The 15,765-nt window shown below is 35.3% G+C and overlaps 1 protein-coding gene across 1 annotated transcript in view; it reads right to left on the reverse strand.

Moving 5' to 3' along the window:
• Positions 1–1,383: 1,383 nt before the first annotated feature.
• The window catches only part of park (E3 ubiquitin-protein ligase parkin), a 137,065-nt gene continuing 122,683 nt past the window's right edge, over positions 1,384–15,765 (reverse strand). The window contains exons 9-10 of the mRNA XM_090409081.1: positions 8,040–8,160; positions 1,384–1,801 (exon numbers count right to left, since the gene is read on the reverse strand). Coding sequence (XP_090265207.1) covers positions 1,692–1,801; positions 8,040–8,160 — 231 coding nt within the window. The 3' untranslated portion in view covers positions 1,384–1,691. The remainder of the gene's footprint in view (positions 1,802–8,039; positions 8,161–15,765) is intronic.

The following is a 15,765-nucleotide window of genomic DNA, read 5'->3' on the forward strand; positions in this document are numbered from 1 at the left end:
AATTAGAAACAAATTTGTTCCATGATTCTCTATGTCTTTTTCTGACTTCTCTTTTAGCTATGGCTCTTATTCTTTTATATTCTATTTCATCTTCTAATCTTTTATTGCTTAACCATTTGTGACAGGCTTCTTTTTTCTTTTTGATTATTTCTTTGCTTGTATCATCCCAGATCTTGTTTTTTCCTTTTATTGAATTTTTTGATCTTTCCTAAGCTTTCATTTGCTGCTGCATTTAGTATCATTTTTATATTAAGCCATTCTATTTCTATGTCTTCATTTTGTTTTATTTTATCTAGATATTTGTTAATTCTTTGTTCATTTAGCCATTATACATTTTTTGTCATTCAATAGTCTAGGTTCATAAACAAATGTTTCAATTTTTTCTTTCTGTTCTTGTTACTTGTAGCCATTTAGGTAGTAATCTTAATTTTATTTTAACAAGGAAGTGGTCACTGCTTATTTCATATCCTCTGTGAACTCTAACATCTAGTGAAAATTTTGATGTCTTTTCATTTAATATAAAATAATCTAATATTGATTTCCATCCTCTTGCTGCCCAAGTATATTTATGTGTCTTTATGTTTATAGAAGGAATTCATTGTTTTTAGGTTATTATAAACTACAAAGTCAATCAATTTTTTACCATTCCTGTTTAGAGTATGTTCCCCATGTATTCCTATATTATTATTAATTTTTGTGTTTCCAATTCTTGCATTTAAGTTTCCTGCTAAAATTACGTAATCATTTTTATTTATTTTATTATATATGTTTTGTAGCTGATTATAAAAATCAATATTATCCTGTTCTCTTCCTTCTTCTGGGGCATATAAACCAATTATTGTTAAATAGCCTCTATCTATTTTTATTCTAGCTTCTATTATTCTTTCATTCCATAATTTATAATGTTTTAACTGTTTTGAAAGGGAGTAATGAATCCAAATCATGACTCCTGCTTGTGCTCTTTGGTCTCTGTCGACTTCACTGTATATCACATTAAAATTTTTGGTTCTCATAGTTTCTTTTAATTTCTTTTTTGTTTCAGTGATTAATGAAACAAAGAAAATGCAAATAGTTCATATCTGATTAATGCAGAATTTATTTTAATTCTATATTAATTAAAATTATATTTTAGTTATATATAACTTGAAAGTAAAAAAAATACTACATAGCTTTGGTTTTTCTGGAAAGCATATGTAATTTGTTATGTGTTTGCCAGATATGCACACTGGAAAGAGATGACTCATCCCAATTGCAAGTACACAACAATGCAAATTATCGAGGATCTGGCATGAACATGTTAACTGGATTTAATTCTTCACAGTTGGCAGTCTATGTCCTGTTCATTTGATGTCAATTCTTAGTTTCAATATACAAAATGAAACATCAACTCTTCCTAAATATTTTATTTTCTATCAAAAATAAATACAGATACTACATTTCAATAACAGCAATTTTGTGTAAATTTTTTTCGTGGCTGTTCGTTTCTAAAAACTGCTTAGGAAATTAATGCTTTAATAATTTAAGTGAATAACAGCACATATATATACATAATAATCATTACCAGATATAATATCCAGTAGCATTTTGTTTGTTATTCTCGGCCTATGGTTGTGTAAAAATTACTATAATGAACAAAATCATCATTTTACTTATGGCTCTTCTATTTTTGATATTAACAACCCTTAAATAAATCAGCCAAACCAATGAATACTCATACATTCTCTGCTCCATTCTGTTTGGCAAACCCAACACCAGTGGAAACCACACTGTGAACGTGAACATATCATATGCATACATCCTCCTAAATATGGGGAGATAAAAAAAAACAAAACATAATAATATATACTGTGTTGCTAATCATTTATAAAATAAAAGTAAAAACTGGTCTAAGTAAGCTATTGCATTATAAATTGCAGTGGAGGATATCATCTCATTAACAATGCTGATATTTTGTGAATAAACCAATTTATGAATGATTTGTGGCTGCCTGACAACATCACCAATTTTATGTAGTTCTGATAACACCAACAACAAGGCTATTTTTTTTCAGAATACTATGCTAGAACATAAGGTTTTGTTTGAATGATGAATATTCACCTATGGCTGTTTTTCTAGCACTGAAGGAAAAGGTTAAGAGGGGGCTCTTAGTAGACTCAGTCTAAAGACTGAGAAGCAAGAAAGAAAAGGAAACACTGTGAACATCCATCTATGCTATAAGACCTTACCAAGAATCTTAAAAAAAAGTATTCCATTAAGACTTGTAAATGGTTTAAAAAAAAAAAAAATATATATATATATATATAAAGGAAAGTCTTATAATTGCAAGGAGCTCTACAAGCTCCTGGAAGTTATAAGCAGTGGTAATTATAAGAAAGCTGAAACAGACACATTGAAAAAATGGAAGGAAGACTTCCATAAACAGCAATAAGTGGTAAATTTCCTGGAAAAGAGAGAAATGGTAGATTCTTAGTGAGATAGATGATTTCCTAGAGTGACTGGTCTTCAGAGAGTTGAAACCTCCAGAAAAGTATAAAACAGGACCACCTGATATGGACTAGTGTGGCATATCACAAATGAGCATAGTGACAATATGGCATCTGATGATGTCCAAAGCTCCTTCAGAGAAGACATCTATGTCTTATGCAAGATTTGAACCTGAGCCTGTTGCAGAAGCAATAGCTTTTATCAGGTGAAGCACTGAGCAGACTTCTTAATTCTGTAAAAACATGTTCTCTAGTCAACATACATCCACAGAGAGAGTTCAACTTCAAACTTAGTAAACCAACTTCTCATCTTCTGTTTCATCTTTTTCTATTTTTTGGAACAGTTTTCCTCACAATTTTGCTCAAGAACTACAACTTTCAGCTTTTCAAGAAACCCACCAACAGGTTTATTCTTCTGCCTTAGCATCTCTCTCCTATTATACTCAAACATTGTGCTCCAGAGCTAACACCTGTCTTCTAATGTCTTTTCAATCTTCTATACTCAGATGACACCTATCCCAATAGATGGAAGAAAGCATATATCCAACCCATTCCAAAAAAAAAAGGGAGATAAAAGCCTTTCATCCAAATGACAACCAATTGATATCACTTCAATTTTCTCCAAAATAATGGAGAAAGTTACCCACAGTCAACTTCTTTGCTATCTAGAAGCTCACCAGTTAATCAGCAACTACTAGTATCGATTTTGCAAATCTAGATGTATGGCTGATCTCTCAGCCTACATCACTCATCACCAGACATGTGCTACAGAAAAGTACAGAGAAATGTGCACTGTCATCCTTGATATTTCCAGGGCTTTCGATTATGTTTGGCATCGAGGCCTGCTTTGCAAATTGCCTTCCCCTTGAGTTTACCTGCCACATTCTGTAACTGGATAGCTAGCTTTCTTTCTGGTCACTCATTGCATATCTGGAGGATGGCACCCTCTCTTCGAGCTTTGCCACCAATGCAGGAGTACCTCAGGGCTCTGTTCGATCATCTACCCTCCTTCTCTTACACACTGGATCAATTGATAGTGATGAAGAAATTGCATTAACAAATAAAGATGATAGGTGCAAAATGAGTAATTATAATGGCAGACTTTAATTATCTGAAAACTGATTTGGTAGCAGTGAAATCTCATGAGAAGTACAAAACTGAATTTATTGAGCTGTTGCGAGGCAACTTCCTCAAGCATCATGTGACAGAAGAAAGTCGAGGTCAAAGAGTTAGATCTGATTATAGTGTCAGAGGAGATGGTTTCAGTTAAATGTGTAATTATTCTGATCTGATTGGCAACAGTTATCATGCAGAAATAATTCTGGGAGAGAAAACGTTTATGAATGTTTCATTCAGAAAAGGTTACATGTTGAACCACAAAGCAGAAAATTATGACAAACTGAAGAGTATGCTGGTTTCTGCACCCTAATAACAGTTTTTGGATGGGAAGGATATCAATAGTGTATGGGAAGCATTTCAAAAATATTTAAATGATGCACTATCAGGATGTGTCCCTAGGGTTCAAAGAATAAGGGTAAGAGTGAAATGGATGTGCAATCTTATTAAGCAAGAAATTCATCAGAAAAAAATTTTATGGACGAAATACTGCATGAATAAGGATAATGTTAGTCATGAAAATTATAAGGTGTAGGCCAGAAGAGTTACAACTATTGTGTGGAAGGCTGAGTGTGAGAAGAAACTGACTCTACAAGCAAAGACAACCAAAATGAGTTCTATCATTATGTTGTAAGTAAAAGAAAGAACAAATATGAAAGAATAACTCTACTTATTGCAGATGGTGTGCGAGTGACATATGCAGCATTGAGGTCACCACTGCTACCACTTCACTAGAAGTACTAGAGCTGTTGCACAAATTGAATAAGAATTCTGCAATAGGGAATGATGGGATATCAGTACATATGCTAAAAGAGGGATTAGATGAACTAGCTATTCCTTTCACCAAGGCTAATATAATATGAGTGTCATAACAGGGAAGATTCCACAGGAGTGGTAAAAACGTATGGTAATTCTATTGCACAAGAGTAGTGCAAACAATGATGTACCGAACTATCAACCTATCAGTATCTCTGGAGTGGTAGTGAAGATTTTGGAAAAGTTGGTTAGGGTTTGTATACCAAAATGGAGTGAAAGAGAATCTATACTTTGCAACAAACAGCATGAGTTTACTAAGGGGGGGGTCATGTTTGAACAACTTGCTCACATTCTATAATAATTTTACCACCGAGCTAGACAAGGAGAATGGATATACCATGATACTTTTAGATTCTGCTAAGGCTTTTGAGAGAATACAGCGTGGAAGACTGTTGCATAAATTGGAGAATACATAATTGGATTACAAAATATTAGCATACATAAGAGAATGGATTACTGATATATATCAAAAACTGGTATATAGGGTATGTGAAACCGCAAGATTTAAAGGTAACTAGTGATGTACCATAAAGATCAGTCCTTGGTTCACTGATGATGCAAAGATAGGCAGGATAATAAGCAATGTGGCTGATATGCAGTATTTGCAGAATGATTTGAACAGGCTAGAATTATGCACATGTGAATATGGCTATCAATTCATAAATGTAGTCATGCACTTTGGTGTAATGAGATATACAATGTCTCATTGTATATCTCATTACACCAAACATCTGTTACATAAGAACACATTCCAAAATGTGTCGAACATCCTCTGTGCATAACTCAACCCATGTCCACTGTGGCAACTCCGTTAGTTCACGCTCATTCTGTGCAGGAGGATCAGTAGTTCTCACACCCTGTTCTAGCATATCTCACACATGTTCAATTTAGTTACAGTCAGGGGAGTTTGGGGGTGAAGGCAATGTGGCGAATTTGTTGTTGTCTTCTTCTAACCACTCTGTAGTTGTCTGAGCTCGATGACGATGCATTGTCCTGTTGAGAGATGGTCAGCTAATAGGTTCCTATAGCATTCACCATTCAGTGTTTGTGAGATGATAACCAATGGAGCTAGGGTATGCCAGGAAAAAGCTCCCTAGACCATAACACCACCTCCATCAGCCTATTGAACCCCCAACTGTACAACCAGGGGGAATAGGGCTTCATGCTATTTACACCAAATGCGAACCCAGTCATCAGCCTGGCGCAGCAGGAAACGGAACTCATCACTCCAGATAACCTTCTTCTATCTGTCGAGGGTCCATTGCTGACATTCTTTGAAACATGTGTCATTGTTTATGATGCTGGCTGTCATAATGGATACCATAGTTGTTCCTGGCCATTTCCACATTCACCATTTGCATACCTTGCTTTGTCTGGGGAGCTGTGTGACTGTTGCATGCCGTTGCTGAGATGCCAGTCATGATAACCAATACTCACTTCGAGGATCAACCACGCATGGCTAACCAATGTGAGTCCTTCTGCTGGATGTCTGTTCATGGTTAATCCAGTCCTGGTACACACCCTTGATATAGTAGTATGGGAGCAACTAATAAGTGCAGTTGTTTTTAAAAATACCAGCACTTGCCTCCAGGTCCCAATTATCTACCTGCAGTCAAATTGGCTTTATTGGCAGATGTCTGCCAGTAATGGCAGACATTTAATGATTACACAAAGAGGATAGTTTGGCCCATTTATAGTAGCTACACGTGATATAGTAGCTACACTTGATATCATGTAGTACTTTGTTATTGTGCCGAATATGTAAATCGAGGGAGGGTGTTCCTAATGCAAAGCTAACTCATTGTATATTGGTGGGATTATGCTAGAAGAAACTGATCATGCTAGGCATCTTGGAGTTTTAGCAGATAGGAAGTTAAAGTTTGAGGGCTACATAGCAAAGATGGCAAATACAACTCAGAGAATAATTGCAATGCTGAAATGAACCTTGCTATGTAAAGATAAGGAAGTCATTTTGCCTCTTTACAAGGCCTAGATAAGCTCTTACTTGGACTAACTACTGCACACAGGTGTGGTCTCCTGCTTTCAATGGTGATTCAGATACACTAGAGGGAGTGCAAAGAAGAGTGTTATAAATGTTATTGGGATTGTGGAATAGAAAGTATGAAGAGACTGAGAATTTGTGGACTGCAGACACTAGCAAAGAGGAGAAACAGAGAGGTAATATGATTGAGACCTAAAACTTCTGAAATGGTCATCAGTAGATAGAATTTTTCATTTTGTGGTGGGTGAAGAAAAGATAAGAGGACATCCTTGGAAGTTGAAAGAATGTTGTCGGGGGGGGGGGATAGCTAGATATTCCCCTCATAGAGTGGTGCATGACTGGAATGGACTGCAGCTGGTTGTGGTGAGTACTAGTAGTGTGAATGAATTCAAGAACAGGCATGATTAAAGATGCCCAGAAATGATATTCTTAGTTTAATTCTTTATTCAAGTGTAAGCAAACAGTTTGTGTATGAAGTATCTTCATAACTGGGCTATTTGTATATAGAAGCTAATTACTTCACTTCAAATTGCCTTAGTAGAACACTCCATTCATCTTATTCTGTTGACAAACCACATAGTTCTCAGACTTCCCAGGCATCAAAACCATAGAAGCTAATGACTTCACATCAATTGCCTTAGTAGCATACTCCATTCATCCTAATTGTTGACAAACCACATAGTTCTCAGACTTTCCAGGCATCAAGAACAACTGCAACCAGTGCCTTAAACACTAATCTCCATACCATACTTCAGTAGGGTTAAGGATAACCTGCTCACCTTCAATGCCACCAAAACAAGTCCTGCCTTTTCTCTTGCAAAAGGGATCTTAGCTCACCCTCCCTTATCCTCAGTAATACACACATCCCCAGACAGGATGAGATCTCTCTCTTTAGACTGACATTTGCTCCAGCCTCTCTTGACATAAACATATGACATCAATAGCTTCCTTAGCCTCTAAAAATATACGAATTTTTTCCATTCAAGAAACTATTTTACACTAACCTAGCTACTGACCCTATATAAATCCCAAATTCAATGATCCTAGAATACTGTTCACACGTTTGGGGATAGTGCCCCTAAATGCTGTCCAGAGGAGAGCAATTCAGCTAACAGATGACCCTTCCATCACAGGTTTACTTCAACCCCTGCATCTCACAGACACAATGTTTCAGCTCTGTCTCTTCTCCAGGTACTTCCATGAACATTGTTCTAGTGACGCTTGTCTTTTTACCTACTTCTCCTCTTCATTTATTTCATCCATGTCTGTCCACTAGAACAGCGTTACTCATAATGTGTTCCACCACAGAACTGATGTGCTATAGGTTCTTGTATCTCTTGTGTGGAAAAAACTTTCCTATACACAGAACTGATTGTTATAGGTTTCAAAATTTCTCATTTGTGGATTGATATTACATATGCACACAAGGGTAGATATAGATCTATAAATAGTACAAAATTTTCCTGAAAAAAAACTTTAATTTAATAAGCTCTCCTATTTCACACAAAAATGAACATATTTATTACCTTAATAAAAAAAAAATATTACCTTAATATTTTTTTATTTAAAAAATATTTTTTAAGATAAACAGTGTAGGTAAATTATATCTCTTAAAAAATTACCATCTCTTTCTGTGGGAGTCCTACATTTGGGACAAGGTTTAGTTGTGCCTTGAATAGTTTTTTTGCTGTCTTCATCCCATCTTGAGTGTTCTGCCCGAGCATCATCAGTAATGTTACAAACCTATGGAATTCCATTTTAATAAATTAGTGAAAAATATATTAAATGTATAGGTACAAATCATATGTCATACGTGTATGTCATTCTTCCTCTCTCTCTTCATAACTTCCTTGGAGTGTGAGAGAGGGGATACTTTTGTGCAATTTGAAAATAAAAGAGGTCATTCAATTACAACAAATAGACATATACAATAACTACATTGCATAGACATATATTGATGTTTGTTGGAATATTCAATATATACAAGGGGATAACTTCCTTGGAATGTGAGAGAGGGGATACTTTTGTGCAATTTGAAAATAAAAGAGGTCATTCAATTACAACAAATAGACATATACAATAACTACATTGCATAGACATATATTGATGTTTGTTGGAATATTCAATATATACAAGGGGATAACTGCCTTGGAATGTGAGAGAGGGGATACTTTTGTGCAATTTAAAAATAAAAGAGGTCATTCAAACTATTACAACAAATAGACATATATTGATGTTTGTTGGAATATTCAATATATACAAGGGGGAGGAAAGTGTTGGAGAGTTCTGATAAACACCTAGAACAAAAATGATATTTAAGCAATTGATATAACCATAAGAAAGAACATAAGTTACCTTCATAACTCTGTTACTAGTATGTTTTTTCTTGTGGTTATATCAGTTGCTTTAATATCATTTTTGTTCTAGGTGTTTATCAGAACTTTCCAGACATCCTCATACAAGACTCTCTCACTCTCTCATTCATGACACTGGAGAGTGGGAAAGCAGAGTTTTTTTTAAAGTTTTTTATGATTTGAAAAGAAAATAGGTCATTCAAACTACTTTGACAAACACACATCTGTGCAGTAATTGCACTGCACAGACTTATTTATGCTCTGAATAATGTTCAATTTACATGATATATATATATTGTTCTGTATAAAGTTTACAGTTTGTTTACAGTTTACAGTTTGTGCAATATAGAGTAATGAGATTATGTACAACAAAATACAGGAATTCCAGACAATGCATTTTAGGTGCCTGCTTGCTTCCTTCAACAATGTAGAAATCACTCGACAGGATCAAAACTGCTCAAACTAAGTTGTCATCGATCACATCCAATTTCAAATCCTCTGTAGTGAGAAAAACCAGTGAGAAAACATCGCTGTCAACAATAACAAAGTCAATGAGACTTTTATTATTTTTTCACTCTCCATATGAATTTGTGCACATTTATATGTTTGAACATGGTGTTAGTAATAACTGATCTCTTAATAATACTAATCCAGATCAGAACAGCAGTCACTTATAATAATTATTATCATTGCATTTTGTTCAAATTTTCCCAAAACATTTCTATGACTGGCAATCATTTTCTACTCTGCTGTATAGATCTCCAACAAGAACAAACTCCCCCCCCCCTTTTTTTTTTTTTTTTTTTTTTTGTTGTTGTGTAAGCTGCCTCTGCTATTGCCTTGGAAAATTTCTCTTTCTTCCTTAGTATTGAACCTTTTTGTGGGACCACAGGCACAAATAAGTCTCATTGTCCAGTTTCCCATTCTGATATCTGCTTACATCACTCCACTTGATATTGCCTGTAAGTACCTTTATTCTATTTTTCACAATTTCCTTCATTTTATTTCCCATGATTTTCCTTTGTTCTCAATGTACGATTTCCTGTAATTTCTTTGTCTACTGATTGTAACATCATTTGCCAGGAAATTCAGTTTGCTATCATGAAGGTATTGAGCTTTTATTGTTTGTAATAATGAGCTTAAAATAGCATTGGTTCTATGGACTTATGTCAGGACTTTTGAAGTGCATTATATCAGATAATTTCACATATCAGATATATATATATATATATCATAGAACTTGCCTCACTACCCTACCAAAACTTTGTTCTTTCCTGAGTCAACCCAGGTCAAAACATCACCAACTTCAGTTCCCAGGAGTATATAAAATCATCTGTAGTTGCGGGAAGCCATACTATGGGCAAACTGATATCTGTCTCACTACGACTCGAAGAGCATCAATGTGATATCTCTTACAACAGAACCCATTCAAGCACCCTCTCCAGTCATGTCCTTTTCTCTGCCAACTCTAATTTAGAAGAGCATCAACACCAGATAGACTACAAATCTTACTACAAATATCCATAAATGCCCTAATGAACTAGAAAGATGCATTTTAGAATTGAAAGAAATAGTTCTGGACCCCTCACACATGAACAGTAATTTAAGTTGTAGCTTACCTGATTCACACAGTGCAGTAATTCAATTCTGGCATTCTTGAGATAGTTCCCACTCACTAACGCCTCACACTAGGCCTGTCATACGGACACCAATTCACACTTGACTGTTGTTGTTTCTAACTTGTTTATGTGATAAGTTCACTTTTTTTATCTTGCTAATTTTCAGTTTTTTGTGATAGTATGTACACCTGAAGAAGTCGGCATTTCGATGAAACTAGTTGTGTTGTAATTAGAGTTTTTGTGTTATCTCGGTGTTTCTAGTCAGTAAAATTCTAATATAAAAATGTCTACAATCTGAGTAAATACCCTTAATAATAATATATATATATATATATATTGTTCTATATAAAATTTACACAATATAACTAATGTTTTGAACAGTTTTTCACCTGTTCATGACAATTACTATTTTGCATGAATCTAGCTATTTTTCTCCAGATTTCTCATCCACAGTTTCTTATCAAGTATATGTGCATAAATCTTACTTGAACACTCAATAGAGTCATGTTATTTTATTTACCTTTTTTTACAGATGGATACTGTAAAGCTATGCTCCAATCAGAGACTCATTGTGGGAGATCCATTATTCACACACTAGACATTATTTACACAATACCTATCATACCTCTCCTTAAACTCATTCACTGATGAAGCACTCACAGCCACCTCTGGCAATCCATTCCACCCATTTATTACCTTCCAAGCAAAAAATCTAGTCCTAACACCCTTGACTAACTACACTCTTACCCAACTTCTACTGATGACCCCTTGTTCTTTCCCTTCTTGCTACTGAAAAAAAGTATCCAGTGCCAATCCTATAAAACTCCTTTAATAACTTAAATGCTTCTATCATGTCTCCTCTGTTTCGCTTATCAGCAATCATCACTCTATTCTCATAGGGAGCATTCCATTGACATGCCACAATCTTTGTCACTTACTCTGCATCCTCTCTACCACTTCTTCATCCTCACAGAATCTGAGAGTCCAAATGTTACCTTAAAGTCTTATATAGTGGAAAAACAACTTATCAATCCCTACTTGTTAGTGTGTTCTTCAACAACCACATAATCTGATGTGCTGTTTTGGTTACCTTTGCAATATGCCTCTAAACTTCAACACCCTGTCCACAATCACCCCCATGTGATTGTGGACATATTTCCTGTCAGATCATTTCCTATATCACTGATATGCAAATTAACCAACAAAGGACAAAGTACTGAATGCTGTGGTACATCAATGATCCCTTGCCTTCTGCTGGACCACTCAACTCCTCCATAAACTACTGTTTGATATCTGTCCATCAAAAATCCTGTTGATTTGTAGTCTTCTGAATCCAAATCACTAGACTCGTATCCATCCCCATTTGCTCCAATTTATGCAACATAGTTCTATGTAGAATGTAAAATGCTTTTGACATCTAGCAATATTACTGAGTAGCTATTTCCCTTATCCAACTCCTTTATGCATGGTATATTATATTCCTGTTGACCAAGTCCTGAATTCTGTCTTTCATCTAATTTCTCCAATACCAGCACTCATGAGATGCTGATTGTCATATAATTTGCTACTTCTGTCTTGGAGTCTTCTTCATGCAATGGGACTATTTTGCCCTCTTTCTACTATATTGGCACCTCTCAGTACGTAGGCTTAAATTAAACAGCATGGTCAGAGGAGAGGATAATTCCCTTGCACAAACAGAAGAAAGCAAATTATGCATAGTAAATATTTATACCTACTTTCATATCTGAACATTTCTGATCAAATACGAGGGTGGTCTGAAAAGTTCTCGGCCTCGACCATAGATGGCAACACTATCTCTCTCTCCATGTTCACTGGGCATCTACAGATGCTGTATGGTCACTCCGATGCTCAATGATGTTCCACACCAGGCCTCGCCATGTAGTCCTGTTGTTTGCTTTTCTGGCAGCCTCAACTCTCTGAAGATCAGTCACTCCACACACGCCATCCATCCATCTCATTGATGGTCTACCCCTGCCTCTTTTTCCAGGAACTTTACCTTCTATTACTGTTCTGATAAGTCCTCCTTCCATCCTTTCTAAGTGTCCAAAATATTTTAACTTTCTTCTGTCAATATCCTTAAGGAGCCTTAAAGTTCTACTAATCTTTTCTAACACCCATTCATTTGTATGCCTTTCAGTATATGATATCCACAACAGCCTTCTGTAACACCATATCTCAAAAGCAGATATCCGTTTCTTATCTGATTTCTTTAGGTTCCAAGTCTCGCATCCATAAGTCGCTGTTGGAAAAACAACTGCATCTAAAATCCTCAACTTTGTTCCCATGGAGATAGATCCATCCTTTCAGATTTTAGACAGGTCTCTGACTGTTGTTTTAGCCATTCCTAACCTTTTTCTGACATCTTCTGAACAACAATTCTTCACATTAATAATGGATCCCAGGTACTCAAACTTGCTGACTTCCTCAATTCTTTCTCCATTAAGATACACTTGTTTCTCAAGAGCTTCTCTGTTTGTTTTTCCTTTGAGAACCATGATCTTTGTCTTGCTAGAATTGAGTTGAAGTCCTCTGTTATTACTGATCTTGTTAACTTTGTCAAGAATTAGTCCTAGTTCTTTCATGTCATTACAAAGGAGTACTGTATCATCAGTGTACCTCAGATTACTGATCAATCTACCTCCTATCGTAATTCCTGTCCTGAGCTCATCCAATGCTTCCTGCATGATGTCCTCTGCATATATACTAAACAAGTGAGGAGAAAGTAAACATCCTTGTCTAACTCCTTTTCCAACTTGAAGCCAGTCAGTCAATCCAACACCTGTTCTTACTGTGGCTACTTGCTCCTTATACAAGTTGGCTATCAACCTGATAGTGTTGAGGAAAACCCATTCTTTTCATTACTTCCCACAGTTTCACATGCTCAACACAGTCAAAAGCTTTAGAGTAGTTTAAGAAACACATTACCAGAGGGAGTCTGAATTCTTTATATTTTTCTATGATCTGTCTAAGGCAAAGGATCTGATCTCTGGTGCCCCTACCTTTCCTAAAACCTGCTTGTTCCTTGGGCATCTCTGCCTCAACCCTATTTAGCATGATCTTTAATAAAATTTTGCTTGCATGAGGTATCAAACTAATAGTTCTATAATTCTTGCATGCCTTCTTATCACCTTTCTTGTGTAGTGGTATGAAAACTGACTTCTTCCAGTCTCTAGACCATGATCCTGTCTCCCATATCCTTGTAATCAATCTATGAAACACTCTTAACCCTCCATCCCCTGTAGGCCACAGGGGATGGAGGGTTAAGAGTGTTTAAAAATCTTGCTGATAACACTATCAGCAAGATTTTTTTTTTTCTAAGTTGGTACATCTGTCTTAAGCATCCGTGTGAAATTGCAAATCATTCTATCAAGTAGTTTGTTTTATACAGCTGTTCTGAAGCAAAAGTGTTGTCTGTATCCCTTGAAATGGATAAAATTGAGTATCGTGTTGTCATAAAATTCTTTGTAAAAGAAGAACACCAAAAAAAAAATGCATTTGAAGTTCATAAAAGTTTATGGGCACTCTTCTCCTTAGTTTTTGACAATTAAAAAATGGGCTGCTGAGTTTAAACATGGCCGTACCAACCTTGAAGATGATCCACATGAAGGATGTCCGAGGAATATTATTCCGATCTCTTAACAAAACTAGACGAAAAAATTCATGATAAAAGACCCAGTTTGCAGAATAAAAAATCATCTTTCATCAAGTAATGCATCTGCCCACAAAAGTGTTTTCGCATAGTAAATTTAGTTTAATCCTTTATCCAAGTGTAAGCAAATAAAGTTTGCATCTGAAGTATCTGCAGGACTGAGGCAACTCGTGGTAAAGGTGGACCAAGCTCTCATCACTCCTTGTTTTAGTATCTCCCATAATGCAAAGCACATCTCCTTGTGAACATGTATAATGATGCATTAAGGGAAGGGCCACTACCCAGACCGGTTTCGACCTTTATCTGAAGTGCCTCAGTCCTGAAGATACTTCAGGTGCAAACTTTGTTTGCTTACACTTGGATAAAGGATTAAACTAAATTTATTATAGTCTAACCAAATGGAAAAAACTTCCAAAAAAAAAAAGTGTTTTGGCAATGGGAAAATTAAGGGATCTGTACTATGAATTGTTGGAACGTCTGCCCTATTCCCCAGATGTGGCTCCTTCTGACTTCTATCTCTTCCCAAAACTAAAACTCTTCCTCGCTGGTCAGCGTTTTTCTATGAATCAAGAGATGATTGCAGCTGTAGAGGGGTATCTTACTAAGAACCACTACAGGGTCGGGATAATGGTGCTGGAGCATCGCATCGCTGGAATAAATATATTAGTCTTAAAGGAAGATTATATTGAGAAATAAAAATAAGTTAGAAATTATAAATTCGTTTTTTCATCGTTAGGCCAAGAACTTTTCAGACCACCCTCGTATTATTTACCATTTTATTATTTAACAGCTATCTTTTGACATTCAGATTTCTGATGATTTTTTCTATCTCTAGTATTGATTGTGAATCTCTTGAATATTTTCTGTCACTGTTCTGTAGCCATATATTACAATTTTTCAGAGTCATTATTCCAGACATCTAAAATGTCCTCGAGTCTTTTTTTTTTATTTTGATTTATTTATATAGAAATAGTAAACGGCTCTGGGAGACATCTGGTGATTGGGCCAGCAACCCGTCACTGGACGTAACAATATTACTCGAGAAACCAAGACAAACACGAATGGGATGGAAAGATTGGATATCAATCAGAAATGGAAAAGAAAACGATACGGAATAATAAAACTAGCCACATGGAATGTAAGAGCGATTAATGGAAAAGAGGAAGAACTTATACAAGAAAATAGCCAAAAGAAACATTAAAATATGCAGCATAACAGAAACAAAAAAAAAAAAAGGAATGGAACAATGAACATACAAGACTATATATTTATATACAGTGGAGTAAAAAAACAAAATAGAGCTGAAGCCAGAGTAGGAATAGTAATACATAAAGAGTTAAATGAAAATATAGAAGAATATAAATATATAAACGAAAGAATATTAACAGTTAGAGTAAAAACAGGAAGAGGTAAAATAAATATAATCACAGTATATGCCCCAGAAGAAGGAAGAAAAGAAAAAAACAGAAGCTTTTTATGAGGACTTACAATAAATAATACAAGAAATAAAACCAAATGAAAAATTAATTATAATGGGAGACTTAAATGCAAGAATAGGAAATATACCAATAAATGGAATCATGCAAAGATTAATGAAGAAACAATAAACAATAATGGAGAAACATTGATACTATTCTGTGCAAATAATAAGTTAAAAATAATGAATATGTTTCATCAGCATAAAAAACAGTAAAATAACTTTTGG

Source organism: Typopeltis vanoorti, chromosome 19, assembly GCF_054136105.1.
Source record: "Typopeltis vanoorti isolate ZY-2024b chromosome 19, IOZ_Tvanoo_1.0, whole genome shotgun sequence".
NCBI lineage: Eukaryota > Metazoa > Arthropoda > Arachnida > Uropygi > Thelyphonidae > Typopeltis > Typopeltis vanoorti.